Source organism: Bombina bombina, chromosome 7 (genome assembly GCF_027579735.1).
Source record: "Bombina bombina isolate aBomBom1 chromosome 7, aBomBom1.pri, whole genome shotgun sequence".
Classification (NCBI taxonomy): Eukaryota; Metazoa; Chordata; class Amphibia; order Anura; family Bombinatoridae; genus Bombina; species Bombina bombina.
The window spans coordinates 547,985,781-548,007,695 of NC_069505.1; the positions used below are offsets into that span (position 1 = coordinate 547,985,781).

At 37.2% G+C, this 21,915-nt stretch overlaps 1 protein-coding gene across 2 annotated transcripts in view; it reads left to right on the top strand.

The window, feature by feature from the left end:
- Positions 1 to 363: 363 nt before the first annotated feature.
- LOC128667000 (uncharacterized) overlaps positions 364 to 21,915 on the top strand; it is a 141,277-nt gene continuing 119,725 nt past the window's right edge. For both annotated transcript variants that reach the window (XM_053721853.1, XM_053721854.1), the window contains exons 1-4: positions 364 to 526; positions 1,074 to 1,195; positions 2,078 to 2,148; positions 16,621 to 16,731. In XM_053721853.1, the coding sequence (XP_053577828.1) occupies positions 398 to 526; positions 1,074 to 1,195; positions 2,078 to 2,148; positions 16,621 to 16,731 (433 nt within the window). In that variant the 5' untranslated portion in view covers positions 364 to 397. The remainder of the gene's footprint in view (positions 527 to 1,073; positions 1,196 to 2,077; positions 2,149 to 16,620; positions 16,732 to 21,915) is intronic.

Here is a 21,915-nt window from a genome sequence, read left to right on the forward strand (position 1 = left end):
ACATCTTAAGAAATCAAAAAATACTCAACTGATTTACTTCATAATTTAAGTATTTTTATTAACCATCGAGCAAAACTAAAGGGGCAAAAGGGCTCTCAGATTCCTGTGTCCAATAAAACATTATAAATATAAGATTTTTAAAATCAATGTGTAACACAGAATGTTTCAATACGTAAATACACATAGACAATCTATAATTCCAGTAACATGCTCACTTAAAATAATCACATAGTGTTGTAATAGGCACTTCATCGTTTTCTGGACTATGTATTCCTCTAGTATTTGTATAAAAAAGTGTGACTGTGCGTCTGTGAACATTGACCCTATTTCAAAACAGCTGCCCTCTTTCCTTTTTTATAAAAGCCACAGGATTGAGGATACAGATCTGCCTGCAACTATGTCGTATCTGCAGCTCAAGTCTCTCGTCCTTTCTATTCTGCTTCTGCAATGTTGCTGCCCTGTGATATGTCACAGTATGCGTTGCATAAGACTGAGTGACTATACCTACAAGCTATCTGAGAATGAGGTGAGATAGATATTTATTGATTTCAGTCAATATAATTTCTTCATGTTATATTTATATACATGTGCTTGACTGTATAGATAATGAATACACTATCTATTTATCTATCTGTATGTCTGTCTACCCATCTATTGCCCAGATTTAATAAAAACTAATTCGTAAAACTAATATGTAGCTGAATAAACTCACTGTAACATTTATCTTGAATAGTCCGGAATTCAAAAATGTTTGTAACCGACCCTTGTCACCACTAGATCAGCTCCATCATAATCATTGGAGCTGTGTCTAGTTCCACTGTGTAGGATGCTGGCATTACAAAAATGCCTTCAAATCTTGGTAAAGAAATTAATTTTAAAATATACAAAAACAAAAAAAAAAACATTGTCTATAAAACAGTCCACCTAACATATATACACAAATAAAAGAAAAATAAGAAACAAGATACGTCAAGATACTTTGCAATAAAGTTTTTATGAATTCCGTACATTAGAACTTTTTCTAACATATCTAACTATGTAATAACAAACCTTGATTATTGCAATTAATATAGCTTGCCGGAAAATGGACATTATCAGCAAGTAGCCATGAAAAATCCGACATTTTTTTTAATTACATATGGATAGATATTGCGTTTACTGATGGGCAGGCCAGGATTCAAGTGGTTACTGAATTGTAAGTATTATTTTAAAATTCCAAATCCAACTCTTTGTATTGTCTCATATAAATTATCCCTATAATTCCTATTACTCCAACTAACATATTACTATAACTCCTCCTATTGCTTCAAATAACATTCATATAACTCCTCCTATTTCTCCAAATAACATATTCCTATAACTCCTCCTATTTCTCCAAATAACATATTCCTATAACTCCTCCTATTGCTCTATATAACCCTTCCTATAACTCCTCCTATTGCTCCATATAACCATCACTATAACTCCTCCTATTGCTCCATTTAACTCTCCCAATAACTCCCCCTATTGCTCTATATAACTCTCCATGCTACATATAACCCTCCAGATACCTCCTCCTTTTGCTCCAAATAACTCTCCCAATAACTCCCCCTATTGCTCCATATAACTCTTATTATAACTCCCCCTATTGCTCCATATAACTCTTCCTATAACTCCCCCTATTGCTCCATATAACTCTTCCTATAACTCCTCTTATTACTCTACATAACCCTTCCTATAACTCCTCATATTGCTCCATACAACCATCACTATAACTCCTCCTATTGCTCCATTTAATTCTCCCAATAACTCCCCCTATTGCTCCATATAACTCTTCCTATAACTCCCCCTATTGCTCCATATAACCCTCCATATAACTCCTCGTATTGCTCCATATAACTCCTCTTATTGATCTATATAACTATTCCTATAACTTCCCTCTTTTGTCCCATATCAACTCTCGCTAACACTTCTCCATTTAAAGGGAGTTACATATCCCTTTAAGTCCTCCTTTTGATTCTTACAACCCCTCCCTATATCTCTTCCTATTTTCACGTGTTGCTTATAATTTCCCTTATAAATATTATATATTTTGCAGAAATGGTAACATTAAAACAGACAATAAAGAAATGGAAATAATTAAAGAAAATGGAATCTATAAATTTGCATGTAAGTATCTTTTATATATTATAAGTACCCTTTAAAAATGAATGAATGAAAAATGATTGTTACTCCTGTACCAATAGAAAAATACTTCCTCTAATATATATGCAAACATTTTGTCACAGGGATCACCCATAACACATATAGACCAAGATTACAAAAAAAGTCACCATAAAAATGTATTTTGTTGTGCGGTATGGTACAGTAAGCTGCATACCGCACAAAATCCAAGTTCCGACTTGGCGTGCTCATGCACGTATTCCCCCATAGAGATCAATGCAGAAAAAATGTAGGAAAAAAACTACCAATAACTCCCCCTATTGCTCCATATAACTCTTATTATAACTCCCCCTATTGCTCCAGTTAGTATAGTGTAACCTTAATTTAAAGTTAGGGGTTGTTGGGTTTAGAGGTTAATAGTTTAATTTAGTAGTCGTGATGTGGGGGGGGGGGGGGCAGCGGTTTAAGGGTTATTAGGTTTATTTTAGTAGTCGCAATGTGGGGCAGCGGTTTAGGGGTTAATCCTTTTATTTAGCGTTGACAATGTGGGGGGCGGCGGTTTAAGGATTTATAGGTTTATTTAGTAGTCACAATGTGGGGGGGGGGGAATGGCAGTTTAGGGGTTAATAGTGTAGTTTATTGGTGTTAGTGTACTTTGTAACATTTTTTTTATGGGTGTTGTGAAATTCTTTTTGTTTTGCAAAATCCATAACTACAGGTCTTTGAATGCAGAATGGATCGTTGCGGTATAGGCCATAACGATAGCGGTACAGCTATACCGTGCGACTTGTAATACCGAGTAGCAGACCATTCCGCACTCAGTGGCCATTTTTTTAGCAGTAAAGCCATTCTGCCCAACTTGCAATCTTGGTCATTGTGACCACTGGATATCACTACAAAATACCCCAAAAACAAATATCCTGTAATACAAAGAGCAACCACTGGATGGCACTGTTGTAGTACTTGTGTAGTCAAAGAGGCCCATTTATCAAGCTCCGAATGGGCCAGTGTTTCTGGATGCTCCATAACCTGTCCGCTTGCTCTGGGGAGGCGGACAGAGATCGCCACAATTCAACCCGATCTAGTACGATCGGGTTGATCGACATCTCCCTGCTGGCGGTCGATTGGCCGCGAGTCTGCAGGGGCCGGCGTTGCACTCACAAGAGCTGCTGGTGCAATGCTAAATACAGAGAGCGTATTGCTCTCCGCATTCAGTGAGGTCTGTCAGGCCTGATCCGCACTGTTGGATCAGGTCCGACAAACCTTTGTTAAATAGGCCCAGTGGCGTCACTAGGGGGGTGCAGGGGGTGCGGGCCGCACCTGGGTGACACCCTCCAGGGGGTGACACCAAAAAAAAAAAATTTTTTATTTTTTTTATTTTACTGAAATTCTAAGAAATACAATGTTGAGATGCATAGATTATTTTATTAGAGGCTGGCATTTGTGAACATTAGTGGGACTGGGGAAGTTTTTTTGCCCCTTGAGACAGTGCTGCAATTTCAACAAATAGTTTTCCCGGCTGCTTTTGCTTGTTTGTACTTTGCTCCTCCCCTGCCCAATTTCACTATGAATGTTGTGGGCGTGTCATGGGGCTTGCAAAGTTGCGCTGCTAGCCTAAACCTGCCTGCCTATCTGTGCTCACTGCTCAGTGACATGCGGCCCAGGGCTGTGCACTGACAGAACAGAGTCAGAGAGCAGAATTTTCATAGTTTGCGCACCTAAACCTTTTCTTCAGTGATTTATTTTAGAGTGCTCTGTTTATCTTTCATTTGATGCTCTGCTGAGCCAGGGAGCAGCTCTAGGCATGAGCTTCATAATTAATGCAGTGCAATTTACATATTTTGTATGTGTATGTCTGAATTTTTGTGTGTCTCCGTGTTTTTGTGTGTGTGTCTGAGTGTGTTTCAGAGTGTTTGTGTGTGCACCTGAGTATGTTTTTAAGTGTGTCTGAGTGTTTGTATGTGTTTGTGCCTGTGTTTTTGTGTGTGTCTTCTTTCTGGGGGGGGGGGGGGAGTGACACCATGACTTACCGCACCGGGTGACACCAACCCTAGTGACGCCACTGAATAGGCCTCAAAGAGACAACACTTAAAGGGAAGTTAAAGAGTCATTTTGATTATTGTAATACAAAATCCACTGAGCAGTGGGTTGTAATTAATAAAAATCATTACAATGTGTATTTTGCATCATTTTAAAATTATTTTTACTTTTATCTCTTATCTTTTAATGTATTTGTGCAGTGTCCATCCCTTACTGTCACAGCCCTACAATGAGTTTGTGGACAGCTCTACAGGAAGGCTAATCTAGTTTGATGTCATAAAACTTCTAGAGTAGCATGAGCTGGTTTACTATTCAGATAATGCTAGAAAGACAGTAAACTTGTTTTGCTCATGTCAGCTCTTTTGTACCTGAGGACTACAATGAGAATTTCTAAGTGCTCAATTTGCACGAAAACTAAGCTATTTCCTGATTGTTTGTTTTCAAAATCTGTTTCTTTAATATATTTGTTTCTTACGAAGGCCTCGCTTCCATTGAGTCGTTAAAAATGGAGCCGTAAGCTACCGAAGCGGCCGACAGCTAAAAGTAATTTACGGCTCCATTTTAGTACCAGGTTTCCATTGAAATATTTTGCGGATAGCGTGCAGTTGCTCTTTCGTGTAGCTGTAAGTTAACGTTGTGTTAACGCTTCCATCTGATGTCGGGTTTCTTGAAAATCAATAAGTTGCTAAGGTAACCCGACCTTACGCTATAGAATTTACGTTTAACGTCCGTGCTCCTTACCGGTGATCACCTCTCAAGAAAAATAAAGATACACTTATCTATATTTTTAATAGTCAAATACTATTTTTTAATATAATTATATTTACCACTTCATAAATATAAGTAATATGTATTGCTGCCCTAGGCATAGGTCTAGTTTGCATTCTGTAGATATGTTCTTGCATATATTATTATATTTAAATATATACTGATATTTCTATTAGAATATAAGTTCAACTATTCCTATACATGAGACAACAATAAATATTACTTATAACAATTTATTTCTACATTAAAACACTTGCATTATTTGCAAGTTTTATCATTTCAATAGAAAATAGGTCTCAAAAAGCACAATTTCCCTCTTTTACACCTAGTTGAGCTGGGTGTAATATTTCTCAATGTATCGACAGCCTCCGACAGTATATTAACGGTTTGCGCTTTCATTGGAAACCTGGTATAATTTATCGATTAACGGCTTCTATTACTTTCTATGGGACGAGAAGATTTTTTCGGCAGCCGGAGTCCAGCTGCCGATATTGAGGTATAACGCGCCATTGGAAACAGTCGATAAACGATATTGCTTTCGACAGCATATTTAACGGTTTGCGAGTGCACGCAAACTGAATTACGACTCAATGGAAGCGAGCCCAAAGTTTGCACTGTTTAAAGGGACAGTGTAGTCAAAAATAAACTTTCATGATTCAGATAGGACATGTAATTTTAAACAACTTTCCAATTTACTTTTATCACCAATTTTGCTTTGTTCTCTAGGTATTCTTGGTTGAAAGCTAAACCTAGGTAGGCTCATGTGCTAATTTCTAAGCCCTTAAAGGCCGCCTCTTATGTGAATGCATTTTACAGTTTTTCACAGCTAGAGGGCTTTAGTTCATGTGTGCCATGTAGATAACGTGGCGCTCACTCCCATGGAGTTACATATGAGTGAGCATTGATTGGCTAAATTGCAAGTCTGTCAAAATAACTGAAATAAGGGGGCAGTCTGCAGAGGCTTAGATACAAGGGAATTTCAGAGGTAAAAAGTACATTAATATAACAGTGTTGGTTATGCAAAACTGGGGAATGAGTAATTAAGGGATTAGCTAGCTTTTTAAACAATAAATATTGTGAAGTAGACTGTCTCTTTAATATAGCTTTAAATAATACACTGTTATTAGAATTTTTTTTTTTTTTTTTTTAAAGAAATAATTAGTTTCACGTTTTGCAATGATAATACATATAATTAAACTATATGACAGCCACTTTATAGTTTATATACAGGATATATATATATATATATATATATATATATATAATGTAAGCCTATATTACAAGTGGAGAACAAGTGGACTCACCACTTGTAATATGAGCTCAATAAGGCCTAGATTTGGAGTTTGGCGGTAGCCGTCAAAACCAGCGTTAGAGGCTACTAACGCTGGTTTTTACCGCCCTCAGGTATTTGGAGTCAGTGATTAAAGGGTCTAACGCTCACTTTCCAGCCGCGACTTTTCCATACTGCAGATCCCCTTACGTCAATTGCGTATCCTATCTTTTCAATGGGATCTTTCTAACTCCGGTATTTAGAGTCGTGTCTGGAGTGAGCGTTAGAAATCTAACGACCAAACTCCAGCCGCAGAAAAAAGTCAGTAGTTAAGAGCTTTTTGGGCTAACGCCGGTTTATAAAGCTCTTAACTACTGTGCTCTAAAGTACACTAACACCCATAAACTACCTATGTACCCCTAAACCGAGGTCCCCCCACATCGCCGCCAATGTAATAAAATTTTTTAACCCCTAATCTGCCGACCACCACCTACGTTATCCTTATGTACCCCTAATCTGCTGCCCCTAACACCGCCGACCCCTATATTATATTTATTAACCTCTAATCTGCCCCCCACAACGTCGCTGCCAGCTACCTACAATAATTAACCCCTAATCTGCCGACCGCAAAGCGCCGCCACCTACGTTATCCTTATGTACCCCTAATCTGTTGCCCCTAACACCGCCGACCCCTATATTATATTTATTAACCCCTAATCTGCCCCCCACAACGTCGCCGCCACCTGCCTACACTTATTAACCCCTAATCTGCCGACCGGAGCTCACCGCTATTCTAATAAATTTTTTAACCCCTAAAGCTAATTCTAACCCTAACCCTAACACCCTCCTAAGTTAAATATAATTTTATTCTAACGAAATAAATTAACTCTTATTAAATAACTTATTCCTATTTAAAGCTAAATACTTACCTGTAAAATAAACCCTAATATAGCTACAATATAAATTATAATTACATTGTAGCTATTTTAGGATTAATATTTATTTTACAGGCAACTTTGTAATTATTTTAACCAGGTACAATAGCTATTAAATAGTTAATAACTATTTAATAGTTACCTAGTTAAAATAATAACAAAATCACCTGTAAAATAAATCCTAACCTAAGTTACAATTAAACCTAACACTACACTATCAATAAATTAATTAAATAAAATACCTACAATTACCTACAATTAAACCTAACACTACACTATCAATAAATTAATTAAATACAATATCTACAAATAAATACAATTAAATAAACTAACTAAAGTACAAAAAATAAAAAAGAACTAAGTTACAAAAAATAAAAAAATATTTACAAACATAAGAAAAATCTTACAACAATTTTAAACTAATTACACCTACTCTAAGCCCCCTATTAAAAAAACAAAGACCCCCAAAATAAAAAAATGCCCTACCCTATTCTAAATTACAAAAGGTCAAAGCTCTTTTACCTTACCAGCCCTGAACAGGGCCCTTTGCGGGGCATGCCCCAAGAAATTCAGCTCTTTTGCCTGTAAAAAAACACATACAATACCCCCCCCCAACATTACAACCCACCACCCACATACCCCTAATCTAACCCAAACTCCCCTTAAATAAACCTAACACTAAGCCCCTGAAGATCTTCCTACCTTGTCTTCACCATGCCAGGTTCACCGATCGGTCCAGAGTCTTGATCCAAGCCCAAGCGGGGGGCTGAAGAGTGATGTCCATCCTCGGGCTGAAGTCTGGATCCAAGCAGCGGCTGAAGTAATCCATCATCGGGCTGAAGTCGGAAGTCCATCATCGGGATGAAGTCTTCTATCAAGCCGCATCTTCAATCTTCTTTCTTCTGGAGCGGAGCCATCTTCTTCCAAGCCGACGCGGAACATCCTCTTCAACCGACGACTAGACGACAAATGATGGTTCCTTTAAGGGACGTCATCCAAGATGGCGTCCCTCGAATTCCGATTGGCTGATAGGATTCCAATCAGCCAATAGAATGCGAGCTCAATCTGATTGGCTGATCGGATCAGCCAATCGGATTGAACTTGATTCTGATTGGCTGATTCCATCAGCCAATCAGAATATTCCTACCTTAATTCCGATTGGCTGATAGAATCCTATCAGCCAATCGGAATTCGAGGGACGCCATCTTGGATGACATCATTTAAAGGAACCGTCATTCGTCGTCTAGTCGTCGGTTGAAGAGGATGTTCCGCGTCGGCTTGGAAGAAGATGGCTCCGCTCCGCTCCAGAAGAAAGAAGATTGAAGATGCGGCTTGATAGAAGACTTCATCCCGATGATGGACTTCTGACTTCAGCCCGATGATGGATTTCTTCAGCCGCCGCTTGGATCCAGACTTCAGCCCGAGGATGGACATCACTCTTCAGCCCCCCGCTTGGGCTTGGATCAAGACTCTGGACCGATCGGTGAACCTGGCATGGTGAAGACAAGGTAGGAAGATCTTCAGGGGCTTAGTGTTAGGTTTATTTAAGGGGGGTTTGGGTTAGATTAGGGGTATGTGGGTGGTGGGTTGTAATTTTGGGGGGGGTATTGTATGTGTTTTTCTACAGGCAAAAGAGCTGAATTTCTTGGGGCATGCCCCGCAAAGGGCCCTGTTCAGGGCTGGTAAGGTAAAAGAGCTTTGAACTTTTGTAATTTAGAATAGGGTAGGGCATTTTTTTATTTTGGGGGGCTTTGTTATTTTATTAGGGGGCTTAGAGTAGGTGTAATTAGTTTAAAATTGTTGTAAGATTTTTCTTATGTTTGTAAATATTTTTTTTATTTTTTGTAACTTAGTTCTTTTTTATTTTTTGTACTTTAGTTAGTTTATTTAATTGTATTTATTTGTAGATATTGTATTTAATTAATTTATTGATAGTGTAGTGTTAGGTTTAATTGTAGGTAATTGTAGGTAATTTATTTAATTAATTTATTGATAGTGTAGTGTTAGGTTTAATTGTAACTTAGGTTAGGATTTATTTTACAGGTGATTTTGTTATTATTTTAACTAGGTAACTATTAAATAGTTATTAACTATTTAATAGCTATTGTACCTGGTTAAAATAATTACAAAGTTGCCTGTAAAATAAATATTAATCCTAAAATAGCTACAATGTAATTATAATTTATATTGTAGCTATATTAGGGTTTATTTTACAGGTAAGTATTTAGCTTTAAATAGGAATAAGTTATTTAATAAGAGTTAATTTATTTCGTTAGAATAAAATTATATTTAACTTAGGGGGGTGTTAGGGTTAGGGTTAGAATTAGCTTTAGGGGTTAAAAAATGTATTAGAGCAGCGGTGAGCTCCGATCGGCAGATTAGGGGTTAATACTTGAAGTTAGGTGTCGGCGATGTTAGGGAGGGCAGATTAGGGGTTAATACTATTTATTATAGGGTTAGTGAGGCGGGAGTGAGGCGGATTAGGGGTTAATAACTTTATTATAGTAGCGGTGCGGTCCGGTCGGCAGATTAGGGGTTAATAAGTGTAGGTAGGTGGCGGCGACGTTGTAGGGGGCAGATTAGGGGTTAATAAATATAATATAGGGGTCGGCGGTGTTAGGGGCAGCAGATTAGGGGTACATAGGTATAATGTAGGTTGCGGCGGTGTACGGAGCGGCAGATTAGGGGTTAAAAATAAAATGCAGGGGTCAGCGATAGCGGGGGTGGCAGATTAGGGGTTAATAAGTGTAAGGTTATTGGTGTTTAGACTCGGGGTACATGTTAGGGTGTTAGGTGCAGACGTAGGAAGTGTTTCCCCATAGGAAACAATGGGGCTGTGTTAGGAGCTGAACGCGGCTTTTTTGCAGGGGTTAGGTTTTTTTTCAGCTCAAACAGCCCCATTGTTTCCTATGGGGGAATCGTGCACGAGCACGTTTTTGAGGCTGGCCGCGTCCGTAAGCACCGCTGGTATCGAGAGTTGCAGTGGCGTTAAATTATGCTCTACGCTCCCTTTTTGGAGCCTAACACACTGAAAACCCTGCCATTCTGTGAACTCTAAATACCAGCGGTATTTAAAAGGTGCGGCCAGAAAAAAGCCCGCGTAGCTAACGCACCCCCTTGGCCGCAAAACTCCAAATCTAGGCCTAAGTGGCTAATAGCTCTCTCTGCACTCTCCATTAAAAGTTAGTCTTGTACTCAGCAGGTTAATGTCCCTTTAAGATGCATTGGTTAAAATATTTAAAGGGACAGTCTACTCCAGAATTTTTTTTTTTTAAAAGATAGATAATCCCTTTATTACCCATTCCCTAGTTTAACATAACTATTGGGGACATTCCGGTCAAAATTTAAATGCACATAGATGAATTTAATCTTTGAATAAAAACATATTTGCAATATACAATATATGCAATATACATGTGCATGTGAAGCATAGCTATATATTTTCAGTGCACCAGCAATTTAAATACTGCAGCTGCTCAAAAAAACAGTGGGACTTGTATCATGTCAGCAATTAACAAATTGAGTCATTACTAGATGGTAAAAGCAGCTTAATCTGTCTGAACAACTGCTGTGTTTAAAATGCTGGTGCATGGTGCATACCTAAAATTTTGAAACAGCTATGGCTTTTATTAGAAACATTGTTGCTAATACATATATATTAGAAAATGCTTCTATTTAAAACTTAAATGCATCCGTGTGGATTCCAATTTTGGCTGTAATGTCCCTTTTATATAATTTTTACCTCTGTGATTAGCTTGTGTCTAAGCATCTACAAACTGCCCCTTTATTTTAGTTCTTTTGACAGACTTGCATTGTAGCCAATCAGTGCTGACTCATAAATAACTCCACAGGAGTAAGCACAACGTTATATATATATATATATAACACACATGAACAAGCACTGTCTAGCGGTGAAAAACTGCCAAAATGTACTTATCAATCATAAAAGTTTAATTTTGACTAGACTGTTCCTTTAACGATCCACACTTGTAATACCAAATTGAGCATTATTCTTTGCTCAAGGTTGCCCAAAAGACAATGCTCCCTGCGCTATCAAATGCACTCCACAAGTAATCTAGTCTATAGTCTGCAATACACAAAATATCCTCAGGGTGTCACTATACAATTCCCACTGCAATTAACATGTCTACCTGTATTACCTTTGATTATCCCTCTGCATAATTGTTCTACGTGTGATATAATATTCTTCTGCAGTTACCTAGACACTGATTATATATGGCACCATTTTATGTTTCCTTAAAGGGACAGTCACATTTTTATGTTTTGTTTACCCATTCCCCAGCTTTGCACAACCCATATGTTATATTAACATACGTTATAACCTCTTAATATCTGCCTGTTTCTAAGCCCATGCAGGCCACCTCATATCTCAGTGCATTTTATTAGCTTTCCCTAGCCAGAAACTGTTAGTTAATGTGTGCGATGCAGATAACATTTTGCTCACTCCTGTGGGGTAATGCAGGAAGCAACACTAATTGGCTACAATGCAAGTATGTAAACAGCACTGAGATAAGGGGGTAGACTGCAGAGGCATAGATACTGGTAATCACAGAGGTAAAAAGTATATTAATATAGCCATGTTGATTATGTAAAACTGGGAATGGGTAATAAAGGGATTCTCTTTTTAAACAATAGCAATTTTTAAGTATACTGTCCCTTTAAAGAAGGGTGGGCAACTATTGGCCCTCCAGATGTTATGGATTACATCTCCCATAATGCTCTTTCAGCCATAATGCAGGCAAAGCATCATGGGAGTTGTAGTCCATAACAACTAGAGGGCCAGCAATTGCCCCAACCCCATTTTTATTCAATAATTTAGATAGTAAAAACAATTTAAAAAAGTTTCCAATTTACTTCTATTATCAAATTTACTTTGTTCTCAAGGTATTCTTTGTTGAGTACCTAGGTAGGTAGCATATCAGGAAAAGTATATGGCAGCAAGAATGCTTTTGAGTGCTAGTTGTAGCAAAATGTATAACATTGTTAAAAGCATTCCTGCAAAATTATCATATAGTGTTCCAGACACATGCATGCTGCTGAGCTTGCCTAACTGCTTTTTCAACAAAGATACCAAGAGAACAAAGTTATTTCCATTCAACCCTCTGAATCTGAAAAAAAAGTATGGGTTTTATGTCCCTTTAACACTTCAAAAAACTGTCCCAAAATATCTGATCTTATCTGATTAATCATTATCTCTTGACTCTCTATAAGTACTACAAAAAGCATTTTTTTTACTTTATATTCCCTTAGTAATTCCATATCTCCAGAGGGATATAAATACACTAGAAGCTGTCCAAACAAGGCTACTAAAATGGTGCATGGTTTAAAACATAAAACAGACAAAGAAAGACTCTGATCTAAATATCTATAGTTTAGAGAGAGAAGGGAACAAGGTGACATGATAGAAACCTACAAATATATGAAGGGACTATAAGGGACACTAAACCCAACATTTTTCTTTTATGATTCAGATAGAGCATGCAATTTTAAGCAACTTTGTAATTTACTCTTATTATCAATTTTACTTTGTTCTCTTGCTATCTTTATTTAAAAAGCAGGAATGTGATGCATAGGAGCCGGCTCATTTTTGGTTGAGAACCTGGGTTATGCTTGATTATTGGTGGGTAAATGTAAGCCTCCAATAAGCAAGCGCTATCCGTAGTGCTGAACCTAAAATGCTCTGGCTGCTAAGATTTACATTCCTCCTTTTAAAATAAAGATAGCAAGAGAACAAAGAAAAAAATGATAATAGGAGTAAATTAGAAAGTTGCATAAAATTGCATGCTCTATCTGAATCATTAAATAAAAAATTGGGTTCAGTGTCCCTTTAATAAATCTTTCAAGATTAAAGCATTTTCCACACACAAAAAAATACCAAAACAAGGGGTCACAATCTTAAAGGGACATTAAACACTTTGAGATGGTAATATAAAATTGTAAATCGTATATATGAAAAGAAACTCTGCAATATACTTTCATTATTTATTTTATCCCCTTTTCCTGTAATTCCATTCTAAAATTGTGAGCTTTTCAGTTCCTGTTAGAAATGGAAGTGCAGAACACTGTTATATTCCACACAGCCATTGGCTGCACAATCTAGTGACCTATTTATAGCTGTCCCTAATTGGCCACAGCAGAGAAGGTAACCTAAGTTACAACATGGCAGCTCCCATTGTTTTATAGACGCTAAAAGTTTACCCTTATTTTGTCAATATTTAAACAACTAATTAAACTTTATAAAATATATCTACTTGTTATTCTCAGACTAATCTTTTCCTTAAGTGCATCATTCTATCTAGCATTTATTTAGTGTTTAATGTCCCTTTAAGTTAGAGGGTAGCAGATTCTAGAGAAATGTGAGGAACCATTTTTTTTTACAGAAAAGGTGGTGTATTCATGGAATATATATACTTCCCAATAGAGGTGATAAACACAGGGACTGTTAAAGAGTTAAAAAAATGCCTGGGACATGCAGGGCCGCCATCAGGGGGTGACAGGGGTGACTCCTGTCAGGGGCCCAATGGGCCAGGGGGGCCCCATGATGCAAGAACTAAAAAAAAATTATTATTTTTTTATTTTTTTTTAAATTTAGCAGCCACCAGTGGATACTACAGCAGAGTGCTAATTGAGCATGGGAAATGTTATTACAATTAGTAAAGTATTAGCATTTGAGAGGATTTCTGAGTGTGCACTAAACCCCTATGCACAGTGTGAGACAGACTTGGCACTTTGTTTGTACAGTGTGTGTCTGAGTCAAATGGCTGATCACTTTCATTTGCAGAGCAGCTAGGACTTACTTAGTAAATGTTTTTTTATTTCTTTGTGCAATTTCGGATTGTAACTTCAGTGTGGTAGTAGTTGTATGGTGGGGTCAGGGGTCCATAAAAACACATTTTTTAGCAGCAGTGTATTTATGATTATTTGACAATGCTGTAGAAATTCTATATTTAAAACCATGCAGAAATGTTTCCTCCTCAATATACAAACGGTAGGTGCCCTTTTGGCAGATATGCATTTTTTTAATTTGAAATGAGACAGGTTAACTTAAAACTGTTCAGTTTACATTACAGCTGACGTAATTTTGAAATATATACCAACAAGCTTAAAGGGACACTAAAGGCAGAATAAAACTCTTCTTTAATCGATATATTCATATTTAACAATTATATATGTAAAGCACTTACTGTGTCATATTATTACCGTTATTGAGATATGCTTCTGTAAAATTTTATTGTTTTCCAAACCCACTGCTCTCAGTTTCTTTAGCAGACACGAATCAGCTACGATAACCTGAGTTATCAAAATGTCGGTATTCATCTGTAATGCGCATGCGTGATCTTATGAAATCGTCATATGATATGTCACTCTCCTTCTATACATCAAGTGCAGTCTCAAAGGTACATTCTGCGCATTCGCGCAGGTTACTGAAATGCAGTGCGCATGCGCACAGTGACGAAATGGGCATATAATGTTATGCGTGTAAATATATCGTGATTGGACATAGTTACCGCAATGCAGTGCGCATGCGCACAGTGACGAAATGGGATTATAATGATATGCGTGAAAATATATTGTGATTGGACATTCGTTTGGGTAGTGAAAGGCCCATAATAGGGGGTTTGGCTTCGGTGACATCAGAATCGCAATATAAAATATAATTTTATTAGTGTTGGAGACTTCGTTTTCGTGTATAAGTAGGTAAGTGCTGAAATAGTAACTTTGGTGCTACGAATCTGATTATCTAATACCGCTTAAAAAAGTAAACTTTTGGAATCCTTTAAATCCTGCATTTAACCAGATCTAATGGTATGAGTACCACAGCTTATAGTTCCACCAAGACCATATAGAGTACAGCATTTTCAAAATCCATAAGTACAGCTGACAGATGGGAACATTTGTACACTATATTTGAAGTGCTGCTCTTGGTTGGGGAAAATGGGGAAAAAACAAACTGTTAACCTTTTAAAAGTACTTTTCTTCATCTAGCCATCTACCCAGATCATTAATGTACTATTTTGAATTCACAGAATTATTTTTGTTTGCACATTTACAAATATAATTCTTTAAAAAGTGATCTCTTAATTTCTGCATTTTTTTTTATCATGCAAGTCACACACTGTTGATTTAGGGGATGCAAGGTGCATAAATGTTTCCTCCTGTGAGTGTTTCTGTGGGTGTCTGTGTTTATGTCTTTGAGCTTTGGTTTGTGTCTCTATGAGTGTATATGTATTTTTATTCTGTGGGTCTCTCTGTGAGGGTGGGTGTGTATGTCTGTGCATTTTCTGTGGATGTCTGTGAGGGTGTGTGCATATGTCTTTGAGCTTTTTCAATGGGTGTCTCTGACTCTCTGTGAGGGTGTGTGTATGTTTGTCTTTGTGTATTTTCTCTGTATGCCTCTGTGAGGGTGGGTGTGTATGTCTGTGTTTTCTGTGGATGTCTCTGTGAGGGTGTGTGTGTGTAAATGTATATGTCTTTCTGTGTTTTATGTGGTTGTCTCTCTGTGTGTATGTCTTTGTGCGTTTTCTGTGGGTGTCTCTGTGTGTGTGTGTATGTATGTCTTTCTGTGTTTTCTGAGGCTGTCTCTGTGTTTCCTTGGGTGTATGTGCAAGTTTGGGTTTGCGTTTGTGTGTGTGTGTGTGTCCATTGTCTGTTCATTTTTAGGACATTTTGATCTTACTACTGATTATTCACATCTTTCTACAAACTTTGAGACTAATGAGACCTTTCTAGAAGTCAACCAATCCACCATTTAACCTTTAAATTATTGTTTAGGCAGTTCAGGGCCCTTCCATTCAGCCACTGCATGCTGTTGTCATCATTTAGTTGGCATCTTCCTTTACAAAAAGATAATCAGAACTCCATATTTTGTTTTCTAAATCTCCTTTTTTTACAAAACTGTAGTTTACCTCATTACTTGTCAGGTCAATGTAAACAATTGCTGAGTGTCTGTTTGGGTGTCTGAGTGTGCTTCTTTACGTGTCTGCTAGAGTGTCTATATGTGTGAGTGTGTGTGTGTTTCAGTGTATGAGTGTGTCTGTGTGTTTGTATGTTACTACCTTTGCAACATTTCCAAGTTTAAATAGACACTTAAGAATAAAGTGCATATACGTTTTAGTCACTTGGTCAAAAATTGCACATGTCAAAGGGGGGGGGCCCTGATCAATGGTTAAGTCAGGGGCCCCAAAATTTCTAGTGGTGGCCCTGGGGACATGCGTAAGGCTGTCCTAAGAAAAAGTAACATGTAATATGGTTTGACCTGATGGGCCTTTTTGGTCCTTATCTATGGCTAAATTCTATGTTTCTGTTTCTGGAATGTACAAAAATAGCCTGCAATACAAATACCAATCACTAGGTGGCGCTGTGACTTAGCTATGCGACATGCTACTCTCTATATTATCAGTAACCATGATCATACACTCACTAATGCATTTTCTACTCCAACAGCTAAGGATAAAGAACAGTCAATCAACATCTACCCCATGACTAATGATGAAATTCTTGTAACATGGAGCGGTTTTCTTCAATCAGTCTCTGAAGGATCCGTCATGCTGTTCTGTAATTATATATTGCTCATATCTCTTCTGATTCTTTTGATGTTTGTGTTGATCTACCTGATGTGTCTTTATATTTAGTTGTGTACGTGATTACACAGTAATTTACCCTAGACAAAAAAGGATGATCTTCCAGGACTCATTCTTAAATAATCGATTACTCCAGACTAGTCATCAGAATCCACCCTGAAGTATGCCCACGGGCCGAAATATTTATTTGAGATTACTCTAGAGTCCTTCACTGGCTGTAGTGAAGTAATCAGTAAGGTTATCTGCTAATCAATCTGAAGTCATCACCCAGAATGTTTTACCTTAGCTGATGACTTTACAAGTCTGATGATGTCTGATGATGTGCAAATGACTTCTAAAGTAGTTTGATGACCATCAAATCACTCCAGGATACTCTCAAAAGCACTGGTTTTCAAACCTGTACTCATTCCTCCCCAACAGGCCAGGTTTCCAGTATAACCTTGGATGATTGCAGGTAAAATAACCATGTTTACTAACAAGCTGATTATTTCACCTGTGCTCCAGTTCAGATATCCTCAAAATGTGGCCTGTTAGGGAGACCTTAGGACAGGTTTGAAAATCAGTGTTTTAAAGTAATCCTGTTTGCTTTGGGTGACTATGTTATTCGGAGGAGTAACACGAGACAAGATAAATCTTAGAATATGTTACTTGGTTCACTAGTAGAGTTGGCAGATGTCCCGTATTTGACTGGAGAGTCCAGTATTTTAGTAAGCTGGCCATTAAAATCTATATAAAAATACAAGACACTTAATGGTTCAGTAATTTTATAAATCCTCTAAGTGTTAGCTAAATGTAAAGGGTTTCTCTATTTCTCTATGCATTACAATTACAGCCCAAAAAGAAGTGCCTATTGTATGTTTTACAGGAAGCCCTGGGGGTTATAAATCATTGATGTTTGTGTGTATCAATCAAGGGGGTCAAATCACTACTGCATACCAAAGGGACAAAATGATTGCTCATTTGTGAAAAATATACATGGTCGGATCAAGACTGAGGCCTAAGGTTAAGCATTTAGGGGGACATTGTGTGACCACATCTACCACCAATTCCCAGCCACTAATAGATTGCCCTATACAGCTGGCAACCATATTCACCAGTACCCAGCCAATAATAGATTGTCCTATACAGCTGGCAACCCTATTCACCAGTATCCAGCCAATAATAGATTGTCCTATACAGCTGGCAACCCTATTCACCAGTACCAAGCCACACATAGAATGTCCTATACAGCTGGCAACCCTATTCCCCAGTACCCAGCCATGAATAGAATGTCCTATACAGCTGGCAACCCTATTCACCAGTACCCAACCACTAATAGATTGTCCTATACAACTGGCAACCCTATTCACTAGGGAATGAGATAACAGGGATGAAAGTGGCACCAGGACCCAAGTGCTGGGGGGGCCCATAGTAGCCAGTCTATACATAGGTGTGAGCAGAATGCAATGCAATGTTGTATGAGTATTCTACAAGCTGTAATTACCAGATGTAAGTGTGAGTAGAGTTAGGAATGTTTAGTAGATATATGCACAGAAAATAATTTTTTCAGATGATAAAAATCTTCAGTTTCATCTAAGATTAGTTCCTGAGGTCACTTGGTTTATCATAATTTTGACAGTATTTTTTGTTAACAGAAATTCGTTAACCATGTATTTCCTAAAGGGAATGTCTTTACATCAGCATAGGAGCACCTGAAAAGCAGCTAAAACTTAAATAAAGTTAAAGTAGAAACTAGTGCTACTGCTGCTAGCCATCAGTAGAGCACCAAAAAAATGATTTTTTTACTTTTAAAATATATTTTTAATGGAGATATAATTGGTCGAGAAGAAAAAGTGAAGCTTGCATATTTGTTGGTTGACATTGAAATGAATGAACTGACAATGAAATTGTTGGATCTAGTTATTGGATAGAGCAAATTTGAACTCCTGAAACTTTTACCATCTAAGAACAAAGAAACAAATTTTTTGCTGTATCATAATTTGTTTTGTTTTTTAAAGAAGCCGATCAAGTTCTGTTTTCAAACTAATGCAAGGAATTTAGAAAAATTAGTTGGGGGGGGGGGTTGTTTTTTGGATTCTTCTGAATCTGAATGCACATTTCTAGGGTTTAAATAGTTGGCAAGTTGTGTGTAGTGGGCATTTAAGGGACACCAAACCCACATATTTTTTTTTTCATGATTCAGATAGAGCATGCAATTTTAAGCAACTTTCTAATTTACTTCTATTATCAATTTGTCTTTGTTCTCATGCTATCTTTATTTGAAAAAGCAGGAATGTAAGCTTAAGAGCCGGCCCATTTTTGGTTCAGTACCTAGGTAGCGCTTGCTGATTGGTGGCTAAATGTAGCAAATCAATCAGCAAGCTCTACCCAGGTGCTGAACCAAAAATAGGCTAGCTCCTAACCTTACATTCCTGCTTTTTCAAATAAAGATAGCAAGAGAACGAAGAAAAATTGATAATAGGAATAAATTAGAAAGTTGCTTAAAATTGCATGCTCTAGCTGAATCATAAAGAAAGAAAAAATTGGGTTTAGTGTCCCTTTAAGTTAAGAGTAGGCAGCATATTAAAGAGATAAAAGTATCAGTGGCTTCACCAGGGGGCAGGGGGAGCACTAGCCTCCCAAAACATAATGGCTGGCCCCTTCATGTGCACTGCCAGTTGTGACTGGCCCTGTGCGGGCTCCCCCAGCTCTACCCACTACACACCTGGCCCTACCCAAAGACCACCTTAATACACCCCTCCAGTTAAGGCCCTGTCTACAAAATAGGAAGTGCTTCCCTTTTAAGGGGACATGAGAAAACTATTTATTTCTTTCATGATTCAGACAGAGCAGGCAATTTTATACAACTTTTCAATTACGTCTATTATCTAATTTGCTTCATTCTCTTGGTATCCTTTGTTGAAAAGCATAACTAGGTAGGCTCAAGAGCAACACTACGTTACTAGCTGCTGACTAGTCATATATGCCTCTTGCTATTGGCTCACCCAGTGTGCTCAGCAAGCTCCTAATAGTGCATTGCAGCTCATTCAACAAAGGATATTAAGAGAATAAAGCAAATTTGATAACAGAAGTAAATTGAAAAGTTGTCTAAAACTGTATGCTCTATCTAAATCATGAAAGAAAACGTGTGGGTTTTATGTCCAAATTAAACGTGTATGATTCAGATAGGGCATGTCGTTTTAAACAACTTTCTAATTTACTTTTATCATCAAATTTGCTTTGTTCTCTTGGCATTCTTAGTTGAAAGCTAAACCTAGGAGGCTCATATGCTAATTTGTAAGCTCTTGAATGCCACCTCTTATCTGAATGCATTTGACAGTTTTTCACAACTGGAGGGCGTTAGTTCATGTGTTTCATACAGATAACATTGTGCTCATGCACGTGCAGTTATTTAAGAGTCAGCACTAACTGCCTGAAATGCAAATCTGTCACAAGAACTGAAATAAGGAGGCAGTCAGCAGAAGCTTAGATACAAGGTAATTACTGAGGTAAAAAGTATATTTCTATAACAGTGTTGGTTATGGAAAACTGGGAAATGGGTAATAAAGGGATTAGCAATTCCTGGAGATGTCACAGAACAGTATTGAACAAAGTATAAAGGGTGACTAGTGAGGGATTTGAGAATAGAGACAATAGTTTGAGACGTAGGGCTTTATTCAAAGGCAATACATTTTAATATATTTTGTACTTTCATGCATATTCCAATAGAAATGCAGGGAAAATACTCTCCCTAAGATTTGTGCGCATGGCAAAGAGTTTTCAAGCGGGGCTTGGAAAAAATAAACAGTGTTTATAAGCAATACATGAGGGTTTTTTTTATATAAAGATTACAATACTTTTTTCCCAACTTAACTTAAAGGGACATTAAATACTAAATAAATAATTTCTTGAATAATGTATTCAGAGCAAAGATTAACCTGTGAATAATTTGTACATTTGTTTTTAAAAATTATTAGTCGTTTAAATATTGAAAAAATAAGGTTTAGTTAAATGTCCATAAAACAGTGGGCGCCGCCATATTGTAACTTAGGTTACTTTTCTGCTGAGGCAGGGAATGGTTAAAAATGGCTTACTAGAGTGAGCAACCAATGACTGTGTAGATTACAGATTACAGCTGTGTCTGCACTTTCATATTTAACATGAATTTTAAAACCCACAATATTCCGAATAAAATTACAGGAACGGAGAACAAAATAAATAATGAAAGTATATTGCAAAGTTATTTTACTACTTGTAATTAAACAATGTATATTAATATACAAATTATGATTCTAATTTGTTGAAGGGATACTAACCCAATTTTTTTCTTTAATGATTCAGATAAAGCATGCAATTTTAAGCGACTCTCTAATTTACTCCAATTATCAAATTTTTTTTGTTCTCTTGCTATCTTTATTTGAAAAGCAAGAATGTAGAGTCGGCCCATTTTTGGTTCAGCACCTGGGTTCCGCTTGCTGATTGGTGGCTAAATGTAGCCACCAATCAGCAAGCGCTATCCAGGGTTCTGAACCAAAAATGGGCCGGCTCCTTAGCTTAGATTCCTGCTTTTTAAAATAAAGATAGAAAGAGAATGAAGAAAAATTGATAATAGGAGTAAATTAGAAAATTGCTTAAAATTGCATGCTCTATCTGATTCATGAATGAAAACATTTGGGTTTTAGTATCCCTTTAAAGTAACTTTCAAATCATAATCAGAATTTGTAAAATCACTGTTGGATCTAAATGTCTTAAAATATAAAATAGAAAGTGCAAAGCTTAAATGTAATAATACTGAAAGGACCCAATCTGAAGTGTAAAGTAATATATACTACAATGCATAAAATGTAAGTGTAACAAAACTCTCATATCATGCAGTGCAATACTGGGCTTGTATCTCCTTAAAGTTAAAGTAAATCCTAGCGTTTTACAAACGCTAGGATTGACTATTGAAACAAATAAAGGGGACTTTCATTCATGAAGTAGAAGATACTTCATGTAGAAAGCTCCTTTATTTGTTTCAATCAATCACCATTTTTAGCTGCTACAGCAGCCCACGGCTAAAAAAAAATATTGCTAAGAGGTGACGTTTTCACCTCTTAGCCAATAGCCGTGCGGTAAATCCGGCTTGGCGTCCATGGGAGCCTGATTTATCTTTAAGATACAGAAATGAGAGAGACCT